Source organism: Dendropsophus ebraccatus, chromosome 3, assembly GCF_027789765.1.
Source record: "Dendropsophus ebraccatus isolate aDenEbr1 chromosome 3, aDenEbr1.pat, whole genome shotgun sequence".
Taxonomy (NCBI): domain Eukaryota; kingdom Metazoa; phylum Chordata; class Amphibia; order Anura; family Hylidae; genus Dendropsophus; species Dendropsophus ebraccatus.
In genome coordinates, this window is record NC_091456.1 from 120,278,179 (window position 1) to 120,299,715 (window position 21,537).

A 21,537-nucleotide genomic window follows, 5' to 3' on the forward strand; every position below is an offset into this window, starting at 1 on the left:
TCCGAACCGAGTTCGGTTCGTACGAACCCCAACCCTCGTTAATGATTCTCGTTGTCTGCCCGCTCCCCGGAGCGGGCGGATCCAACGGGAGGGCCGCCTGGAAAACTGGGATACAGCCACAGCCATAGGCTGTATCCCAGTTTTCCAGGCGTTACTCCCGCTGTATCCGCAGACAGCGGGAATCTGCTGCTGAGCGTTGGGGTTCATACGATCCCGAACCTCGGCAGGTTCGGACCATCCCTATAAACTACACAAAATCTGAAGTACTAAACATCTCTCTTCCCACCGACACTGCCGCCTCCATTGCCAACAATTTCCCTTTTAGATGGCAACGGATCACCTCACATATCTTGGAGTAAATGTTCCTGCCGACCTTACCCGTCTATACTCTCTTAACTACCAACCCCTCTTAGTTGCACACTGAAAGACCTCCTCACATATAATAAGAAACCCCTATCCTTGTTCAGCCAAATTGATGTTATAAAAATGGACATTCTCCCCCGGTTCCTGTATATCTTTCAAACTCCTCCTATCATGCCCCCCCCATCTTCTTCCGCAGATTGTGTACAGCATTTCTAAAGTTCATTTGGAATAGCTCACGCCCTAGGATCAAATACTCCACGCTCTCCCGACACAAGTCAGATGGGGGTACGGGTTTACCCGGGGGCCTCAGTTCTTAGGCGCCTGCTAGATTGGCGGTACAGTGCTGAATCAAAACAATGGGTCCGGCTTGAACAAAGGGAGATCCAGCACCCTATATCTAACATTCTATGGCTCCCCCCGACCGCCGCCTCTCCTTTTTCAGCAGACTTTCCCTTGCCCAGAGTGGCATTGAACTTGTGGCGCCGCCTGGTGCGGGGTAACATACTTTCCAGACCCTTTAGCCCGCTCACCCCACTGTTCTTTAACCCTGACTCCCCCCCCCCCCCCCTCGGCGTACAGGAAGGATACGCTTTTGCTTTGGAAGGCCCAGGATAATCCCTGCTTCCAGACAGTGCTGGATGGCAAACCTCTTCCCTCCCTTGAGGATCTGCAGATGCGCGCTGGCTCCACCAAGCTCTCCTGGCTCGAATACTCTCAGCTCAGTTCCTACCTTAGCCCTCGTGGGGGCCGTAGCTCCCTGTTGTCTACCCCTACTTCCTTTGAATCCCTATTCCTCTTGGACTCTCCCCCTGAGCACTGTATCTCTGTGATATATCGCCTTCTCTAGCAGGATGGGGCGGACAACCCCCCTGGGTTTTGGTCTTCTTGGGAGAGGGACCTGGCAGCTACAATCTCACCGGAAGATAGACAGAAAGCACATATTTTCACCTACAAACTGTCCACGGCCTGCTCTGCGCAGGAACGGAACTATAAGGTACTATCCCGATGGTATCGGGTCCCGACGAAGGTGCACTCCATGTTCCCGTCAGTATCTGACCTCTGCTGGCGGTGTAACAGTGAAAGGGGCACCATGCTCCACATGTGGTGGGGGTGTGACACGCTGACTCCGTTCTGGTCAGGTGTTTTTGATGCCTACCCGTTGATATCAGGGCAGACGGTGCCCAGGACTCCCCAGGTGGCACTTCTATCTATTCTCCCTGATGCTAAAGGCCGACAGAAGAAGAGTATCTTGTGTTTCTGTCTGTCTGCAGCTCTGACTGTCTTCCCCCGCCACTGGCGCTCTACGCACACACCCACCATGGCGGAGTGGCAGGCCGAAATGTCGCACCTCCACCGCATGGAGGAGCTGTCTGCTGAGGCTTTGGGGTCCAATAAGCGATATAAGATGGTTTGGATGCCTTTAGTTGCTCTTTCGAGATACTCCTGCCTTTCAAACATTGTTTGCTGAGGCGGTAACCCAATGAGCTTCTTGAATATACTATTGCCTTTCTTCCCCCTGTAGGGGGTTGGTCCCCTTGGTCAGGGCAAGTTCCCCCTTCTCCCCCCCCCCCCCCCCCCCCCCCCTCCTTTTTGCTTCTGTTTTGCCCTTTCCCCCACCTGTCTGTCCTTCTGTTTTCTTTACTTTTTCTTACTCGCCTCCTCTGACCTCCACTCGGTTTCTCATCTATAGAATGTTTTGATATAGGTTGTTCTGCTGCAATTTTCTTGTAATGACAGATGCCCACCGGGCCCGGTGTAGCTCATGATCGTCGAACCATCGATACCTGGGGGGTTCCTTGGACTTTATTGTTTCAATCGTTGAACACTTAGGGGTCCCTGACCCATAGATTGTCTGTTGGGTCTGCAATGTTGCGCCTACCCCCAGGTATAATGCCTTACCCAAACACAGAGTGCCCCCATAGGCACCCTCTTAATTTCACTTCCTGCTTGCAGCGGACTTTTGATTGTGTGTTACACGTGTTTTTGTTTTTTTGTTTTTGTTCCTGTATTTGTTATGATGGACCCTCTTTGTATACTGTTTATATGTTTCCTTATCTTCTTGTAAAACAAATAAAAATTGATTACACATAAAGGTTAGTCTGCTGGACAAAGTCCAGGACCTGATTCCCCCTATGATTAGGTGAAAATAAAAAACATAGGGGGTGAAATCTCAGACATCAACATTGATGCCAGGGGTCTCTATAAGGAATTTTTTTGGGGAAATTATCCCATCAGATCCCACAGTGAGCGAAGGACTACACGATTAGGCCCTGGATCATGCCTGGCAGCTGCGCCAACCTGCATGAGAGTGGGGGGTCCAGAGACTGGAGACGTCTCTCTCAGACAAAAATTCTGCCTCTGGGGCAGTCTCTTGTCTCGCTGTCTGAGTTGCTAGAGCATATCGGGTTATATGCTTGCGCTGCAGAAAACAGCTGGCGCCTACCACAATCCATTTTTATTTATTAGGGGTAATCTGAGGGTGATTACAGGTACTATGGGGTGTATTCAGCAGAAGATGTTCTTTTTACATGAAGAGAGCCACGCTGATCAGTTTCCACATTTCCTAACCAGAGGAGGTGGAGGAGGAGGATTAGCTTTCTCTTTGTGTGGGGCATCCTTACTCTAAAATAGAGAAGCATAGTCTGAGTGATGCTAATCAGTGGATACACAGCATGGAGCAGAAGGGGTATACATACATGCATGCATAAATCAAATGCCAATCCTAGTGTAGCTGGTACTTAGTAGCAGGCACACTCACCACCGGAGGCTGTTGAGTAGGCTTCTCTGCAGCAGAGAAAGCAGCGTCAGACTCCATGGTAGAACGGCAGCATTGGGCCTCAGAGGACGCCGACCCACTCAATCCGGACTTTTCAAATTTGCCGCCAGCGTCCGATGGAAAACCGGAAGTACCGCCTGTCACGATCCCCGTGACTTAGGTTCTGGATGATAGCCTACAGGGTCACACTGGACACCCCTCCGTCAGCTGCCAACCAGAACCTCCTCAAATCTTGTCGCTGCCACCACACATCATATAAGGCTGACGTGACACCTCACCTTAAACCCACCTAACACAACTACAACAGACTATACTCTGTAGCCTTAAGAGATGAGAGTCTTCTTGTGTTCTAACGATCCTATGACCCTAGGAAGAGAGTTACCAAGTTATCTCTCTTCCTAGGGTCATAGGATCGTTAGAACACAAGAAGACTCTTATTAAAGTGAAATTTAATATCCTAAAAAGGACAGTGCATACAACAAAGGGTTATTTAAGAAAAATACAAGATAAAAAACACAGACATATATATACAGTGATATACAGTTCTTAAAATATAAGGGAGAAAAAACAGAACTTAATACGTTACGTGACGTTTTAGTCCAGTAGCCTGGGGAAGCAGAATATAGGCCAGTCCATCCAACAAGGGATCCCCAAAGAATGGCCATTTCCTATCAGCCTTATTTGTCTTAAAAGGACTGTGAGAGACCCTCTCCCCACCCTCCTTTCTCTGATCTCAGAGGAGGCCTGGGAATATGGTAATGGTCTTTTAAAACCCTGGGTTTATGACACCCATGGTAGTCTACCACTTGCCTCAAGATGTTCATATTCCAATATTTCTGCAGGTGTTTATCCTAGCAACGTCTCAGTTATACCATTCCCTCTGTCATCACCTCCCGCACGCGTACATACCAAACATGGTGAAATACAGTGGGAGTTATCCGAAAGCTTCCTGTTCCCATGGGACAATAAGTTCACTTTTGATACGGTAGGTTTGTATCAGTGTCCTGTGTACCTCTGCAAAAGCATACCTTTAGAATATGTGTGAATTCCATATTTCTGGAGGGGTCAGATGCCAGAATGGTGGTCTATAGGTGACCTCCGGTGTCCCTTACCTAACCTCTCTGGGTCTCTGGTTTGTGACAGACCAGGATGTGGATTGTTTCTGTAAACACGTTTTATGGGCCCTGGAGTTTATGACCCACTTAGTTCCTAGTCTCAGGTCTGGACACTAGATGATCACCTTTAGGAATCAGAAATGCTAGAAGGGCTGGGTGAGTGACCTCTGTTCATAATGTTGAGCTCACAGGGGATATTAATCACCACACCGCCTCTTCCGGTGAGTGACGTCAGCGTGTATAGACGCCACTGACTAGGCCTCAGATGTCACTTCCGGAACGCTGTCTTTACCGGAAGTAGGCCGCAACCCCGATACCAAGTCGCCGCCTAGTAGTGTCTGGGCTGCGGGACACATGCAGAGAGCGGAGAAACCGGACCCCGCGCGTGTCCCCGCCACTCGGAGATGGCGCGAAATGTCGTCTATCTCCCACCCCAGGATCTAGGATCCACCTGCTGCTGCCCGGAAGGACGGAGGCCCAAGACCCCGATCGATCCTGCTTGGGGGTAAGTCCTTTAATCTTCTGATGGGGAATATTTTCACCACGGATCCCCCACCTCTCGTGCCTGCCCTACAAGTTTGCAGGTGATCTGGGGGTAAAACCGGAGCTAATAACCAAAAAAGGTATAGCGTTTTTTAAGAAACAAAGATCATGGGCGATCTGGCGGTAAACCCTAACTAGTAACGAAAAAAGTATATTGCAGTTACTAGAAAAAAATATTGCAGCTAGTAACGGCAATTAGATTTGCCTGATTACTGGGGGGGGGGGGGGGGATATATAATAATTTTTTTTTTTTCACAGTATAATACAGCACTGAGTTTGCAGCTCTTTTTTTTTCCTCTCACAAAGCAACTACAGTGCAATCTCTGTTTTATAAAGTGTATAACAGTGATCGTTGGTACGGGAACCTAAACTACAGGTCCCTACAGTATACCCCAACCCACAGCTACCTCTGGTAGCAAAAAAAAGGGGCTGCAACCCTTTTCAATGCGACTATACTTTTCTGAAAAGAAAAAAAAGCTGATGGCTGCAGAATAGAGCCCATTACTGACAGCCATAAAAAGCTGTATCGGCGGTCACTAAGGGCCCTATTACACTGAAAGATGTCTGACGGATTATCTGATAGATCTTTTCAGCCAAAGTCAGGAACAGACTATAAACAGAGAACATGTTGCAAAGATAAGGCTGAGATTTCTCCTCTTTTTAAATCCATTCCTGGTTTTGGCTGAAAAAATCTGTAAGATAATCTGTTAGACATATTTTGGTGTACTAGGGCTTTAAGGGGGTTAAACTGTCACTGCAATTTTTGAGCCAAAGCTAGAGGTGGATCCAGCAGAAGGAAAAGCCCTCCTTTTGGATTTCCTTTTGTATCTACTGGTTCAAAAACTAGTAGTATATAAAAAAAAAAGTAGTATATAATGTATTGGCCGGAAGGAGACTCCTGATCTTCATGTCTTGTCTGCAATGTAAGCCACACAGAATAACATCCTAGAAAACAGATTGAATAAATAGCAGTTCGCACACAGAAATGTCAGTCCCTGAGCATTGCAGAAAAATGACTAACCAAATATACATGTCAGTGCAATCCTAGAAAGACACCTTATCCCTCCTCATGTACTCCACCTGCTTCCCGTCATGATTCTCCGCCTTCTAAATTTGTCTTCCTATGTCACTGTGGGAGGGCACATTCTAGAGAAAAACACAATTGCACAGGTGAGGCTGGAAGAAGCCTTCCACCGAGGCAAGTCCCAACCCCTTCAGAGCTTTTGTCTGTTTTCCCTATATAAGGGATCAGACGAACTACCAGGACTGTTTGCTTGTGGTTTCTGGGATGGCTGTAAGGTTTCAGGTAAGTAATTGCATGTTTTCCAAACACAGGTAGCATATGATATGGAAAGTAAGTATAGTGTTAGTAGAATGGCCCCTTGACAATTCCAGCTTTAACAGTGATTCACCGCCATGAAATTGCAGAGGCTAACAGTACAAAAGGGTACAGTGCATGCTACAGACAGGTTATTGTGTATGTCACATGTTTCCTCATCTGTGTTATTATCTTAACATCTCATTGTGGGTTTGTTTACTAGTATGTAATGCTGTTTTATGTATGGTTATGTGCAGCTCTTACCTCCATCCTTCTTGTGGTAAAATGTGTGAAGATTTTGTATCTTTGTGCTTTGTGACTTCTAAATGCGCTTTGTCCTGTACAGATCTTCATTATGCATTCTTTCACAACTTACAGAGCCCCTGTAGATCAGAGTAGCCATTAGAAAATACTGTTGGTTGGGCACATATTGTTTTCAGCAATCCATAGCAGGTGTTCCATAGAAAATCATTGCAGGCCGTAGTTTGCCCACAGGCTGTGAGCCCAAGTACAGGGAGTTTGGTTTTCTCTCAACTTAAGTTTCCTTCATTGTCTGGCACGACAGGTTCTATTAGTAAAACAATATTACAGAATAAAAAATCAAGTACGGTATTACCTAAGCTATGAGTCTTGGTACAACCAATCTTTCTAGCAAGGAAGAAAACAGGAGGTCATTTGACACAGATGTCCTTCATCCTTATAAGCCTCACAAAAGCATTAATGAGAAGTCCGTACTGATGTAATAACACTTAGAAGGGGAAGTTAGTGTCCATATGCTGCACTTTTTGGTAAAATGTGTCAGCAGCGCATGAAGAACAATTGCTGTAAACGTCTGCATATTGTACAATGTTCACTTTTAGGGTACCTTCACACGGATTCACAGCGCATTTCACCCTGCGAGTTTGTAGCGAAATCCGCTGCAAGTCTTGGTACAGTGAAGTTGAATGGGGTTGCATACCTGCAGCTGCCGTGCACTGGCTGATGGGGACCGACGGGAGCCTCACACGCAGCCACGGCGCTGAGCAGGTAATGTATGCTCCATGCACGAGCTGCGGGTGGCAGGCGGCAGGGGGTTAAAGGGGCCAGGTTACATATCCGCAGCGTGTATGTAACTCCATTTAACTTACTGTTCCAGTATTCGCAGGGGATTTGGCTGCAAACTCGCAGCGTGAAATTCACTGTGAATCCAGTACATGTGAATCTACCCTAAAAGGGATTATTCAGGGAATTTTAGGGACTTATACATATACCTATACATATGGCTGGGGGATGTTAAAGGGGTTATCCAGCGCTACAAAAACATGGCCACTTTCCCCCTACTGTTGATTCCAGTGGGGTTTTGAAACTCCGTTCCATTGAAGTAAATGGAGCCTAATTGCAAACCGCACCTGAACTAGAGCCAACAGTAGGGGGAAAAGTGGCCATAAAGTCATAGTTACTTTCCCTGCTACCTTGCACCTACTGTTCCAATGCCTAAAATTCTTCATTCACTGAAGGTTTTTGATCCAAATTCTGTATTTGTTTTCTAAACAGGTGTCTGAAATGGAGGAAATGACTATATGGGAGCAATATACTGTCACGCTGGCCAGGGTAAGTGCGTATGTGACTACATTTTAAGAATGACAGGTTTTGTTGGCTTGATTTGTATACAGCTTTATTGAGGCCAGAAAGCTGTTGCATGTTCGTCTACATGGATGCACCACCTAGTGATCAGCATCATGCCAAATGTTTACATTTGATTTAATCTAAGAACAAGTAAAGCAGCTACAAAGTTATAAGCAATAAAGTTTAATTTGGTGCACTAACTCATTGTACTATCGTGCAGATTTAATGCTGTGTTAAGTTATCTAGTTACATTGATATCAAATCTGCTGTGGATCTGCAGCAGATCCCGTATGTGTGAACGCACCCTTAAACCGTTTCGGAGCTCCCATCATCATCATCATCATCATCCTCATCAATGATGATGCTGGGAACTCCTAACTCCATTGTGCAGCACAGTGTCCATATATACAGATCATGCATGGAAAGTGTGAATAAGAGGCATGAGGCTGCATTCACACGTTCTATGAAGTTGTCTGTGCGCACAGACAAATTTGTAGCCCATTGCTTTGTATTGGGCTATTCACATATTTATTGTTTTCATGGATCTCCAATCCTTTCCATTTAAAAATAGGACATGTCATAACTGAATGGAAGCACGGCGCAGATTCCCCATAGAAATCAATGAGATCCATATTTTTCACGGATGTGACATCTGTGTTCATCCGTGAAAAACCTGGATGTGATGCAATCAATGTAGTACAAAATTGCTTTAAACAGATCCGTAACAAGATCAACAGCTAAACCCGGAAGTACAGGTCTCTATGGAGACAGAGACATAATCAGAATATCATGCACGTGACCCTATTGCATCCAATGGGTGTTGCGCATATTATAGTCTGTTTGCGTCTCCGTTTCAATGAAGACACAAACTTCTGGTTTAGCAGTGGATCTTGCTGCTGATTTGGAAGCAACCACTCGTGACTGGTATACTTTGTTGTAGCAAATAGTGACAATATGTTCATGTGGACTTCCAGATGTGCAGGGCCTACAAACGAAGTGTGTCTGGCACAACCTCCACTAACCTAGGCTGGGCTTGCTTAGGCTATCTCATTGTAACAAAAACTTCAGTTTTTATTGCTTTGCATTAATTGCATAAGGGCCCATTCACATGTACAGGATCTGCAGCAGGTTTAAAGTTTCAGCTTTGAAGCATCAGATGTTGTTCCATCATTTATTTACATTAATATCTTCAAATTGGCAGCAGACCATGTACTTCTGAATTTACTAGGTATGAGCAAAATTACTGTACTAGTCAAGGGAAGTGCTTGTCAACTGGCTGCCTTTGAACTTGGTGCTGCTCCACTCCAGGTGCCTAGAAAAGTGTGATCCAGTCCTGGGGAACTCCCAGGACCAGATTCAGCTTTTCCAGGCACTCTGAGAGGAGGGGCACAGAGTGCAAAGGCAGCCGTCTGACTAGCCGTCTGCCGAGCTTAGCGAAGCGCTTAGCTAGTACTCTTATTTTGCTCATCCCTAGAATTTACCCTAATGTAAAAATATTGTGCCTTCTGTCATTCTTTTGTAAACCTACTTGATGAAAGGACCCCTGTCTGATTGCAAATATACTTTTTTCTCCCCTCACCTTCACGACGGCACCACGGGAGTTAACTCATGCCCGAGGGACAGGCAAAGCACAAACACGAGAGGTTAAAAGCCCCTCCCCACTAGCACCAGTGCTTTTCCTGTCCCTGTAGGTGGGGGATCCATGGTGAAGATGAGAAGATCCCCTGTTTGAAGATTTATTTTCCCCTTACCAGCAGGTATCGATTGGGGTTTAAAGGGGAACTCCGCATAAGGAAAACTTTTTAAAAGTACATTAAAAGGTATATAGATGTGTCTATACAATGTATTACTGTATCTGTGCGGTTCTGCCACACTGGTAGCTGATAGAAATCCAGGAAGTGAAAAAAAATGGCCTCTGTGCCAATCCACATTGTCTCCTGCTCCTTCTGCTTTCCCATCTTAGGAGACAAATATTCCATGCCTCTGTCTCACATTGTGTGTGTTTGTTGAGAACAGGCTGATGATGCAGAGAGGGGGCAGGGCGTGATTCACCATCTTTGACCAGCCAGAAGCAGCTGCGCTGATTGTGCAAAAGTCTATAAAGAAATTCGGGCTGTGTTCACACATGTTGGAGTGTCATTGCAGTACTGCAGTTTCTGCACAAAAATGATGCAGTAACACAAATAGATAATGCTAAACAGCAGAGAGGATTAGAGCCGTCACTGCCAATCCCACCTGCACAAAAAAACAAGGCATAAACAGTATATGCCATGTAAGATAGTATCGGATAAAGTCCTTTTTGTGGGAATCAACTTCAAAGATAAAAGATGCTTGATCATAACGTGTGTGGAAAGGAAAAAAAAAAAAAAAAAAAAATTTTATTAAAGTTCTTTGCTTTATTCCAGTATCAGCATTACAGGTAGAGAATACAGCGTGCTGTGTGGGTGGGACCACAATGAAATGATTAAGTACTGCAAATAATTCAGTAACACAATGAAACTGCAATGTGTGAACACAGCCTAGATGTTCTGCAACAGCTTTGGGCGGGGAATAGGCAGGGTGGGGGACTGTGATGGATCAGCTGAGGGAAAGCATTGCATTCTGGAACCTGTAGTACTGAGTACATCTGCTCAACCAGGAAATACAGAAACACAAAACAGAACAAAACCCCCCTAAACAAATGGATTTTTGGTAGTTTCAAAACTGGGATAGATAGTAAGTATTGTTATATGCTTCTGCAGAAGTTTCCATTTTTTTTTTTTTTTTTTTTACCTCTACCCGAAGTTCCCCTTTAACCTCCTTCCTTCCCAGGGATGTGGCTGGCTGATCTTCGGATCTTCGGTAAGAGATGGCCCGCTGGTTCTCCTCGTGCCATCCCTTACGTGGCAGGGGCACGCAGAGAGTTTTCCATTGCTGCGGCCTCCGAACCTCTCCTTTGTATGCGCCCGTCCCAGGACTGGTCGTGCTGTGGCAGGCGCTGCGGCCTAGTGGTCGGGCGTTTGCAGCCTACTTCCGCAATGTACAGGCGTTTGGCGGAGGTGAGGCCTAGTCTTTCAGAGGTGCCTTCAGTGGGGGGAGCACGCTGACGCCATGTGCCGGAAGAGGCAGTACTTCTGGTCTTCCGAAGATGCCGGGCGGCAAGTTTGGAAAATCTGCTGGGTTGTGTGTCATCAGTCTTCTGAGGTCTGATCCACTGCATTACCTATGAGGAATCCTGCTGCAGACTAGCCTCCGCTGCCGGTGGCAAGTGTGCCAACTAAAGTCTGCTACACTTGGGGGAGAGTGCTAGGGGTCAGTTTTGTATAGTACTGACTGTCCCAGTTTTGTATTTCCCTCTCCTCTTCTCTATACCTTTCAGGGTGGTATATAATTACTCTGTGTGGGCACCAGCCTGCTGTCTTCACCTTGGTGCTAAGGGCTGTGATAAACATTTATATATATATATATATATATATATATATATATATATATATATATATATATATATATATATATATATATATATATATATGCTTTTAATCATAGCTTTATTTTTGTGAGGAGCTACTCCTGTTAGGAGATTTATCTGTTACTATGAGGGCCCCTCTCCTTCATTAAGGTGACTCTGTACCCACAATCTGACCCCCCCCCCCCCAAACTGCTTGTACTTCAGATAGCTGCTTTTAATCCAAGATTTGTCTTGTGGTTGGCAGGTGATGCAGTTATGGTCCTAAAAAAAAACAATTTTTAAACTGGCAGCCTCGTGCCCTTTTGCCGTGGCTTAGTTTGTGTATGCATTAGGCTAGCACAACCTCTCTGTCCCTCCTCCCCACCCTCTTTACCATTTTTCCTATTCCTCTGCAGTGAAAACTACACAGGTGCCTTAACGATTCAGCCCATGTGCCAGGCTCACACAGCTGACTAATAGGAGGCAATCTGCCTGGAGCATTCCTAATGATGAGGAGGGACAGAGAGGTTGTGCCAGCCTAATGCATACACAATGTAAGCAAAGGGCACGAGGCTGCCAGTTTAAAAGTTGTTTTTAGGACAACTGCATCACCTGCTGAACGGACCCCAGGACAGATCTTGGATCAAAAGCAGCTATCCGAAGGTACAAGTGTTTTTTTTTTTGTTTTTTTTTGGGGGGGGGGGGGGGTCAGATTTTGGGTACAGAGTCTTTTTAAGAAGAACATATGCCCATCCTGTTTTAATGTCATCATTATAGAAGCCAGTTCTTCCTTGCTATCTGTTCGGTCAGATAATGTGCAGTTACCACACCTATTGTGCTATACCTTCAGAGGCGGAACTACCGCCGTAGCGGCTGCTACGGGGCCCCGCCGCATCAGGGGGCCCGTGCCACGGGCCCCCGGAGCTGACATAGTCTGCAGCACCCGGCGGCTGAGCAGGCCTCCCGGGTGCTGCAGCTGTTTGGGGTCCGGGGGTGTCCTGGTACCTGGGGGCAGTACTGGTAACGGACTCAGCATCCGCCCGGGCTAGAGAGCTCAGAGTCCACCCCCCGGCCTGTACTTCCGGCACAGACGCTCCGTGACCCGGAAGTACAGGCCGGGGGGTGGACTCTGAGCTCTCTGGTACCTGTGCTGCCGGAAATAGGACGGGACGCGCGAGGGCCCCCCACTTGTCATCCAGTCCTATCCCCGGCAGCACAGGTACCAGAGAGTTCAGAGTCCGCCCCCCGGCCTGTACTTCCGGTACCAGCCCGGGCGGACGCCGACTCCGGTACCAGTGCTGCTTTGGAATCCCCGGGATACCCCCCAGGAAGCCCCCTGGGGAGAAGCAGAGAAGACAGCCGACGGGGGAGTTAGGTGAGTTGTGTTGTTTTTTTGTTTTTTTTTTAATCTGCTTTGCTATGGGGGATATACAGGGGGGGCATCTATGGGGGATAATACAGGGGGCCATCTATGGGGGATATACAGGGGGAGTATCTATGGGGGATATACAGGGGGAGTATCTATGGGGGATATACAGGGGGGCATCTATGGGGATATACAGGGGGGTGGCATCTATGGGGGATAATACAGGGGGGTGGCATCTCTGGGGGATAATACAGAGGGGGTGGCATCTATGGGGGATAATACAGGGGGGGGCGGCATCTATGGGGGATAATACAAGGGGGTGGCATCTATGGGGGATAATGCAGGGGGGTGTCTATGGGGGATAATACAGGGGGGGGCATCCATGGGGGATATTACAAGGGGCCATCTATAGGGGGATTATACAGGGGGCCATCTCTAGGGAGAGAACATAAGGGGCATCTATAGGGGGACAACATGAGGGGAATCTTTAAGGGGGGGCAACATGGGGGACCATCTATGAGGGGGATGGAAAGCACAGGGCGGTCATTTATAAGGGGCTAACACGGGGGCATCTGTAAGGGAGAATACACAGAGGGGCATATACTATAAGGGGCTCACATAGTGTTAGGGCTACCAACTAAATGAGGGTGTAAAGGGGCAAATACAGATGTGCAGTGTGTATAGAGATGAGGATGGTGCCAGTATAAGGAGCCTAATATGTTTGTCTGGCAGATTCTGTGGATTCGTGGCTCGGAGAAGTTCTCATAATGGCCCAGGACAGATGGAGAAGAAAATGAAAAGGGAAGAACTCTGATCAGAGAAGACGTCCCCTGTGAGTCACCTGATATAACTGCACTGTAATGTATTTGGTGTACAGAACCTGTGTAGAGCTGAGTGTGTTGATGGCGTAGTGGTCGATCGATCGAGGAAGGGGGGGGGCCCCAATCAAAAGTTTGCTATGGGGCCCAGCCATTTCTAGTTACGCCCCTGTATACCTTCTTATGGCTTCAGCTGCTTCCAGCGTACCAGAGGTACCTGTTAAAATCTAGGAGTCACAGGGCCTGTCCTCTGCTTCTAGGTTTGAGTCTATTACACTATTTGACTCAACTATTTGAATCCAGTAATTTATCTATAGGCTTCTCTGCTCTATCAGATTTGATACACAGAGTTTAGGGAATATTTTCCCATTTGATCTTACATTCTCTCTGTCAGACTTCCACTGGGCATGGAGGATACACAAGAGGTGTGATCTATTGGAGATGAGTTCTTTGCTGGTCTTTATTAAGAGGAAGCTAGTTTCCCTATTCAGAAGACCTTTCAGGCCCTCATCACTGATGATTAACAAACCCTGTGAAGAATGGGATTTAGACACCCAGGTGGTTAGAGTTGCCAGTAATCACCATTTGTAGGCTTTTCAACTCAATGCTGCGTTTACACAAACGATAATTGGCCCGTTCGTATGCTTAACGATGTCGGAGTAACAATTTTTTTTTTCAGAGCGATCAGCGTTAAGACTGTACAATATATCGTATGGAAATTCGTTTTGAGATCGTTTTGCGATCGCTGAAGCCTATCTCACACATTGGTTAAATCGGCGAACAACTGTTTACACAGAACGATCTGCGAATTTTTTGCGAACGACGATTTTAGAACATGTTGTAAGATTAAAATGAACGATTTCTCATTCGTTGTTTGATCGTTCGCAGCGTTTACACTTACGAGTATCGTTCAAATTTGATCGTTATCGACTGTTACTTTTCTCTTGTAATTTCCATTGTAAAAAAAAAAAACTGCTCAAAACGGATCCTTTTTTTTTAATGGACACGAGTAGTGTCGGCTACGTTTTTGTGTCAGTCAAAAAAAACTGATCCGTTTAGATCCGTGTTTTTTTTTTTTACAATGGAAGACCATGGAAAAAAACAGATGCACACAATTTTTTTATTTTTTCATTCATTTTTTTGCAAAAAAATGGATGAAAAAAACTGATTGCAAAAACGCAGTGGGAACCTAGCCTAATGTTGCTGCTACATGAGTTCTTGTGCAGTACATATGGGAATCAATCAGAGGCGACCATCAAAATAAATAAATGAATAAACATATAGGTTCCCTCGGTAACACATTATTGATCGTCTTTGCTTTTCAGCGATTCCTTAGCCACCTTGGCTGATTCTTCAGCAGTGATGGACTGTGTGGTTGCCAGCAATTGGATTCTACCTTTTATTTAATATATATATATATATATATATATATATATATATATATATATATATATATATATAATTTTTGGTCTGCCCTTGATAGTCTGTTATAAGTAGACCTTCAGTAGCTAAGGAGTAATGGGTGCACTACTGCACCATAAAATTCAGGAACATTATAGGAGTAGTGCAAGGAAAATCACTGGAGCTCCCCAAGGCCTCCCAGGACTACACCAGGTCACTATCCTGTCACCCAAGACAGCTGGATCCTGAATTTTATTCTTCCAGGGCTTCAGTATAGAGTTATCTTTTCCCAAATGTTTTCTAGTCCCCCTACCTTCTCAGCTTCTTTAATCGGGGCTCTTCTACAGTGTCTAGAAGCTGATAATGCCATGTGTTGTGACTTCTGTCCCCATGCCAGGGTTAAGGAAGGGGCACTTTTCAGCTGTTCCTTATTTAGTAACTGAATGGAACATATAGGCTTAGTATGAACCTGCAACCCAGCAGATTTGTCTGATACAGAGGATTCTAGATGGAATCCATGTAGTAGACTGTTCCACTTAATCCATAGCATGCTATGATGGCATTAATCGACTTAGAGATGCTTGTACTATGTTTAACTCTTGTCTTTGGTTGCTGTTTACATGGGTAGTTGTGTCCAGCATTATCAATTCAGCGCTCTCTCCTTCGGGATTTCCTCAGCCCTTTTGCATCTTCTCTTATTTTATGAGGGAGTTGATTCCCTACCTTTATCAGTTTGGGATAAATGTTTCCTCCTGTCTGGTCAAGTTTTCTTCCTTTCATAGATTCCGCATAGAAGCTGTTGAGAATATAACGACAGACAGTGATGATCTTTACTCCTGGGGGTAGCCGATAAACAATCAGAAATCCGATCTCAACCCAGACACCCAAAATATATTTGGGGACCCTCCGGATTCCAAGGTAATAATGTCCGCTCTCCCCTCAGATTAAGTATTCCTGATGGAGAAGACCAGACTCTTCGAAATGTAGCAGGCCTGTTTACAATTGAGGACTATGTCCATTTGGAATCCATGAACACTTATTTTCCAGTGACACCTTAGAATCAGACTCATTCCAGATTCTTACTGTAATAAACTAATAAACTTGTTGTTCTGAATCAGCCACAGGTAATTTCTTAGCGCCGCACTACCCCTTTAAGGAGGAAGGTCCAGATTTTATCCCTCAATTGGGTCTGCCTCTGATTTGTTCGCAGATTGTCAGAACAAGAAGGTATAGAAGTTCTTTCCAAGAGACGATCCGGTGGCAGTGCATGTACTTGAACAGCCTTGATTTTCAGTCTTATATACATTTTCTTATCATTGGCTCATTCCTGGGACACTACAGAAAATCCTGACAGGGGAAACTGCTGTCATTATCTGGTACCGTTTCGGCCAGAAGGTATAGTTAGGCCTTGTGTGGAGACGAGTCCTGGAGCCCTCTGGGTTCTTCCACTTTTAATTTTGAGCCTTTGCCTTCTACTTTATCAGGGACCAGTTCTGTCCGGATCTGTCAAGACTCAAGATGTCGACCTGAATCCTGGGTTTATGTTAAGGAGCAGAGGCCTCTCTGAGGCTGTGATTTCTCTTCTAGGATATACTGTATCTGAAGGTCTCAAGTCTGCCACTCTTATGGTGCATCTTGCAACCTTATCTGCTATTTATCATTATATCATATATCATCTGCTATTTATCATGAATCTTAGATGTGTTCAGACAGGAATGCGTGTAAACAGGAATCCTACTTTAAATCGACATTCCCCTTGGGATTTTAACATTGTACTTGAAGGCCTTAATCTTCTTACCTCCAAACCTATTTTGGAGTACTGCCTCAAGTTCATGTTCTACCAGCTATGTATCTCACATCAGAGTATTTGGACATACAGAAGCCCACCTTTTATCAGTGCATGCACATTGCTGAAAGGACATCTTTTTCATTTCATCGGCATGGTTCTCCAGGGTACAGCCCGCCAGGACAAGAGCTTGCACCAGTATAGTGTCATACTGATCCTGATTTGTTTCCACGGTGGTATCATCTTTCGTTTTCTTATGACCATTCTGTAACAACTCCAAAGATGATTAAGGATGGAAATTTTAGTCTTGGACCATAGGGAAGCGGTAATACAATTCCTGGAATCCTGTAACACTTGAAGGAAAAGATCAAGTTAATCTTCTTCATTTAATTCCAGAGGAAGAATATACTGAAGGTATAGGGCTGCATTCACATCTTGGGCGAAGAAGGCTTACGTGTCTTTACATCAGATTGCAGAGCCATCACCTGGTATACTACTTTTGCCATGCATCATAGTTGGCAGTTTTAGCTCAGTGAAAACCTGGTTTTGGTAAGGAATGTCTTCAGGCTGTGGCCCCAAAGAGTTTGTATTTCTCCTTTGAAGCCATCGTGAAGGTGACGGGAGAAAGTAGTATTAATCTTACCCGTAAGACGTTTTCTACGAAACCTTCACGACGGCGCCAACATCCCTCCCTATATTTTATTGCTGAATATAATACTCACATGGTGCTCAGAAATTGTTATAATGCACTGGTGCTAGTGGGAAGGGGAGGGGCTTTTAACCTCTTGTGTTTGTGCTTTTCTTGTCCCTAGAGCATGAGTTAACTCCTGTGGTGCCGTTGTGAAGGTTTCGGAGAAAGCGTATTCGTATTGTATTTTTTACACAGAAATATTTAACATTATCCTATGCATTGTAAAGGGTGGAATGGGCAGGGAATATCAAACAAGCTGCAGATTTTAAAATGTGCAGCATTTTCAGCAATTTAAAAGTCAACTTACAAAAATCGGACATCTTGAACATCACCCTCCTCCTGATGAGGTCTTCTCCCTGAAGCGAAATTCCCATTCTGTTGGACAAGTGACTCCATTAAATATTTGGGCACACATCCCTGCCGACCCATCTAGGCTCTATGAATTAGATTACAAACCCCTGTTATCAACTATAGCAGGGGTACTCAACAACTTTTAGTGCTGAACATCAGTAGGAAACGTGTTTTGTTACTTTGTCACAAACGTTCAACTATTTATATACAGAATTGCTGCTTATTAGCGGGAAAACTGGCACTTTTTTCTCTCTCACCAGGCCTTTGATATTAGGTACAAAGGGGGTGACTGCCCTGGTAGTATATAGCCCCCCTGTTGCTCCCCCAGTAGTGTATAGCCCCCCCCTGTGCGCTCTACCTCAGTAGTATATAGCCCCCTGTTGCTCCCCCAGTAGTATATAGCCCCCCTGTGCGCTCTCCCCCTGTAGTATATAGCCCCCTGTGAGCTCCCCCCAGTAGTATATAGCCTCCCCGTGCGCTCTCCCCCTGTAGAATATAGCCCCCTGTGAGCTCCCCCCAGTAGTATATAGCCCCCCTGTGCGCTCTCCCCCTGTAGTATATAGCCCCCTGTGCGCTGTCCCCCAGTAGTATATAGCCCCCTGTGAGCTCCCCCCAGTAGTATATAGCCCCCCTGTGCTCTCCCCCTGTAGTATATAGCCCCCTGTGAGCTCCCCCCAGTAGTATATAGCCCCCGTGAGCTCCCCCCAAGTAGTATATAGCCCCCCTGTGAGCTCCCCCCTGTAGTATATAGCCCCCCTGTGAGCTCCCCCCTGTAGTATATAGCCCCCTGTGATCTCCCCTGTAGTATATAGCCCCCCGTGCGCTGTCCCCCTGTAGTATATAGCCCCCCCGTGCTGTCCCCCTGTAGTATATAGCCCCCCCGTGCGCTGTCCCCCTGTAGTATATAGCCCCCTGTGAGCTCCCCCCAGTAGTATATAGCGCCCCCGTGCTCTCCCCCCAGTAGAATATAGCCCCCTGTGAGGTCCCCCCCAGTAGTATATAGCCCCCCTTGTGCTTTCCCCCTGTAGTATATAGCCCCTGTGAGGTCCCCCCTGTAGTATATAGCCCCCTGTGCGCTCCCCCAGTAGTATATAGCCCCCTCAGTAGTATATAGCCCCCTGTGCGCTCCCCCCAGTAGTATATAGCCCCCTCAGTAGCATATAGCCCCCTGTGAGGTCCCCCCTGTAGTATATAGCCCCCTGTGCGCTCCCCCCAGTAGTATATAGCCCCCTCAGTAGTATATAGCCCCCTGTGAGGTCCCCCCTGTAGTATATAGTCCACCTGTGCGCTCTCCCCTTGTAGATGCCCCCCAGACAGAAAAAAAATAACAAAAACAACTCACCTAGCACCTCGTTCCCCGCTGCGGCTGTCTTCTTCTCTTCCCGTCGGTCCAGCCCCCGGCTGATACGCGCTCTGTAGGGATGTCCCGGGGATTCCCCAGCAGAGCGCGCATCAGTGACCTCAGTGTACGCTGCCGGCCTGTCCTTCCCGGAAGTGCAGGCCGGCGGCGTACGCTGAGGTCTGTGGTGCGCGCTCTGCTGGGGAATCCCCGGGACATCCCCAGAGAGCGCGTATCAGCCGGGGGCCGGACCGACACTGCCCCCAGCCCCACAGGCGTACTGACATCTAAGGACAGTACGCCTATGGGGCGGGAGGAGTGCGGTGGGGAGCGGGACGGACCGGATCCGGGGCGGTTAGGAGGTCTGACCAGGGGTCCGGACAGCTGGCCTCCGCGGTCCGGGTTCGGACCGCGGTCCGCCAGTTGAGGACCCCTGAACTATAGTAAAGGACCTCTGAAATTGGAGTTCACTGCCACTCTCATGGTTTGGCAGAATTAGTGTGCTGAAAATAGACACTGTACCTAATCCCTACCTATCCCTACCCAGTACCTACTTAAAACAACTTTGACAGTTGGCCTCCAAGTTTGTATGGGGGCAGTCGAGGGCTAGACATTCTGTACTCACTCGTCCCAAAGAACTAGGTGGCACAGGCATGGCAGATTTTACACTCTACCACAGGGCATATATAGCCACATGTGTTTTTAGATCTTTTCCACCTTAAACATTCCAAATTGTGGGTGGAGATTGAGCGGACTCTATACCCTCTCCTGTCCCTGAGGATTTTTTTGGCTGCCAGGAGGTGACCTAACCCAGAAGCTTCAAATTTCACCACTACTAACGACCCTATCCCAAGCGTGAAGAGGTTTCGCTTCTTCACTGGGACTGGTTCATGTTCCAGGCTCTCTCACCCCATTTTTGGGGAATCCTATCTTGATCCGATCATACACTATTCCCTACATCACACATTCACCTACCTAGGGTCAGAGATGTGGTATCCCCCTCTGGGATGAGGTCACTAGCAGAAATGAGAGTGGAGTGGGCCCAGGAATGTGGCTCCAAGTCAGGAGTATGATTGGATCTCTAGCACCTATCACTGTATTGACAGCTCCTCTGACGTCATTTGAAAATATGTATGGCTCAGAAGGCTCCTTTGCATAAGATTTTGTTGGTGTATGGCTTTCTTATATCTGAAGGGGCAGAGGACACACCCTTGAGTTTCCAGGAGATGTGGCAGAGAGAACTAGGACGTACTATACCCACTGAAGAGTGGTCCACGTCCAGGATACTCACACATAAATTATCCATGGCTAGCAGAGTACAAGAGCTCAATTATAAAATTACACGGTGGTACCGGACACCTGAGCGCCTACATCAGATGATTCCATCCACCTCCTACCTATGCTGGTGGTGTCAGAGACGTGGGAACTATGTTACCCCTCCATCTTCCTTGTCTTTTTCTTTTTTCCTTTGCATACTTAAATGTTGTGTTTATGAGATCTAGACCGGTTGTTATCATATACCTAAATGTCTTATTCTTTTTCTAAAAATGAGTATACCACGAATGTAAAACAATGTTCTACTATGTACAATGAATCTGGTGTACTGCTAAAAATACATTTAGCACCTAAAATGTGCAGCATTTTGTAACTTTCATAAAAAAATCTTTACATGAAAACTTCATTTAGGGTAGCTTCACACATTCCACATGGCATTGGATCCGCAGCAGATTTAACTAAATGAATGAACACAGCATCAAATCCGCACTCTAAAATCTGCTGTGGATCCGCAGCAGATTTGATGTCATTTAGTCAAATCTGCTGCGGATCCCCAGCAGAAAATCTGCTGCGATACGGTACGTGTGAAGCCACCCTTAATGAAGAATCTAACCTGCTGATAAGTCTGTATAGCGCACAGGGTGCTTAGGATGAAGGTAATTTTGTTACCTTGATCCTTGGTTCTGTTTTTGGGATGCTGTGCATAACTTCAAAACGTGTGTGAGGTCCTGGGGCTCCTGACTCACTGGCTACATACATCTCTATACGTATTTTATTGGTTACCTATTATATTCCACAGGATTGTTGTCTTCCCTAATTGGCAGTGTACTGCAGGTATATGGTATATGCTTCCTGGATTCTTTTTGATTACCTGCTCATTTGTTTGGACATACCTGTCGAGCTTAGCCCCTTTTGCAATTTACTTTCCATACGAATACCTGTGTGTTAACCAAGTCCCTAGTTCTGTTCTTTATGATTTGTCCATGTTGTTTTATGTATAGACCCTTTATAGATCTTTGTAATTTTTTTTTTAAGTTTTAATTTCCCTATAAAGGCTTTTTTCTATTCTTGTTAAAGGGGTTGTCAAGCAAAAAAAATAATTTCTTTCAAATTCAACTGGTGTCAGAAAGTTCTATAGCTTTGTAATTTACTTCTATTTAAAAATCTCAAGTCTTCCCATACTTATAAGCTACTGCATGTCCTGCAGGAAGTGTTGTTTTATTTACATTCAATAACAGTGCTCTCTGCTGCCACCTCTGTCCATGTCAGGAACTACTACCAGCTCCTAGTAGGCTTCCGAGAAAGTATAATCATACTAGTGAAAAAAAACCTGGGAACTATAAAATGTGGTAGTAACAGATGC

At 46.0% G+C, this 21,537-nt stretch overlaps 1 protein-coding gene across 3 annotated transcripts in view; it reads left to right on the forward strand.

Annotated features, from left to right (window-relative positions):
* The window catches only part of TJP3 (tight junction protein 3), a 162,431-nt gene that overhangs the window by 29,132 nt on the left and 111,762 nt on the right, over positions 1 to 21,537 (forward strand). For 2 of the 3 annotated variants that reach the window (XM_069962580.1, XM_069962581.1), the window contains exon 2: positions 7,649 to 7,705. In XM_069962580.1, the coding sequence (XP_069818681.1) occupies positions 7,658 to 7,705 (48 nt within the window). In that variant the 5' untranslated portion in view covers positions 7,649 to 7,657. Of the gene's footprint in view, positions 1 to 5,960; positions 6,104 to 7,648; positions 7,706 to 21,537 lie in introns of those variants that run through there. The other variant, XM_069962579.1, reaches the window with a different exon arrangement.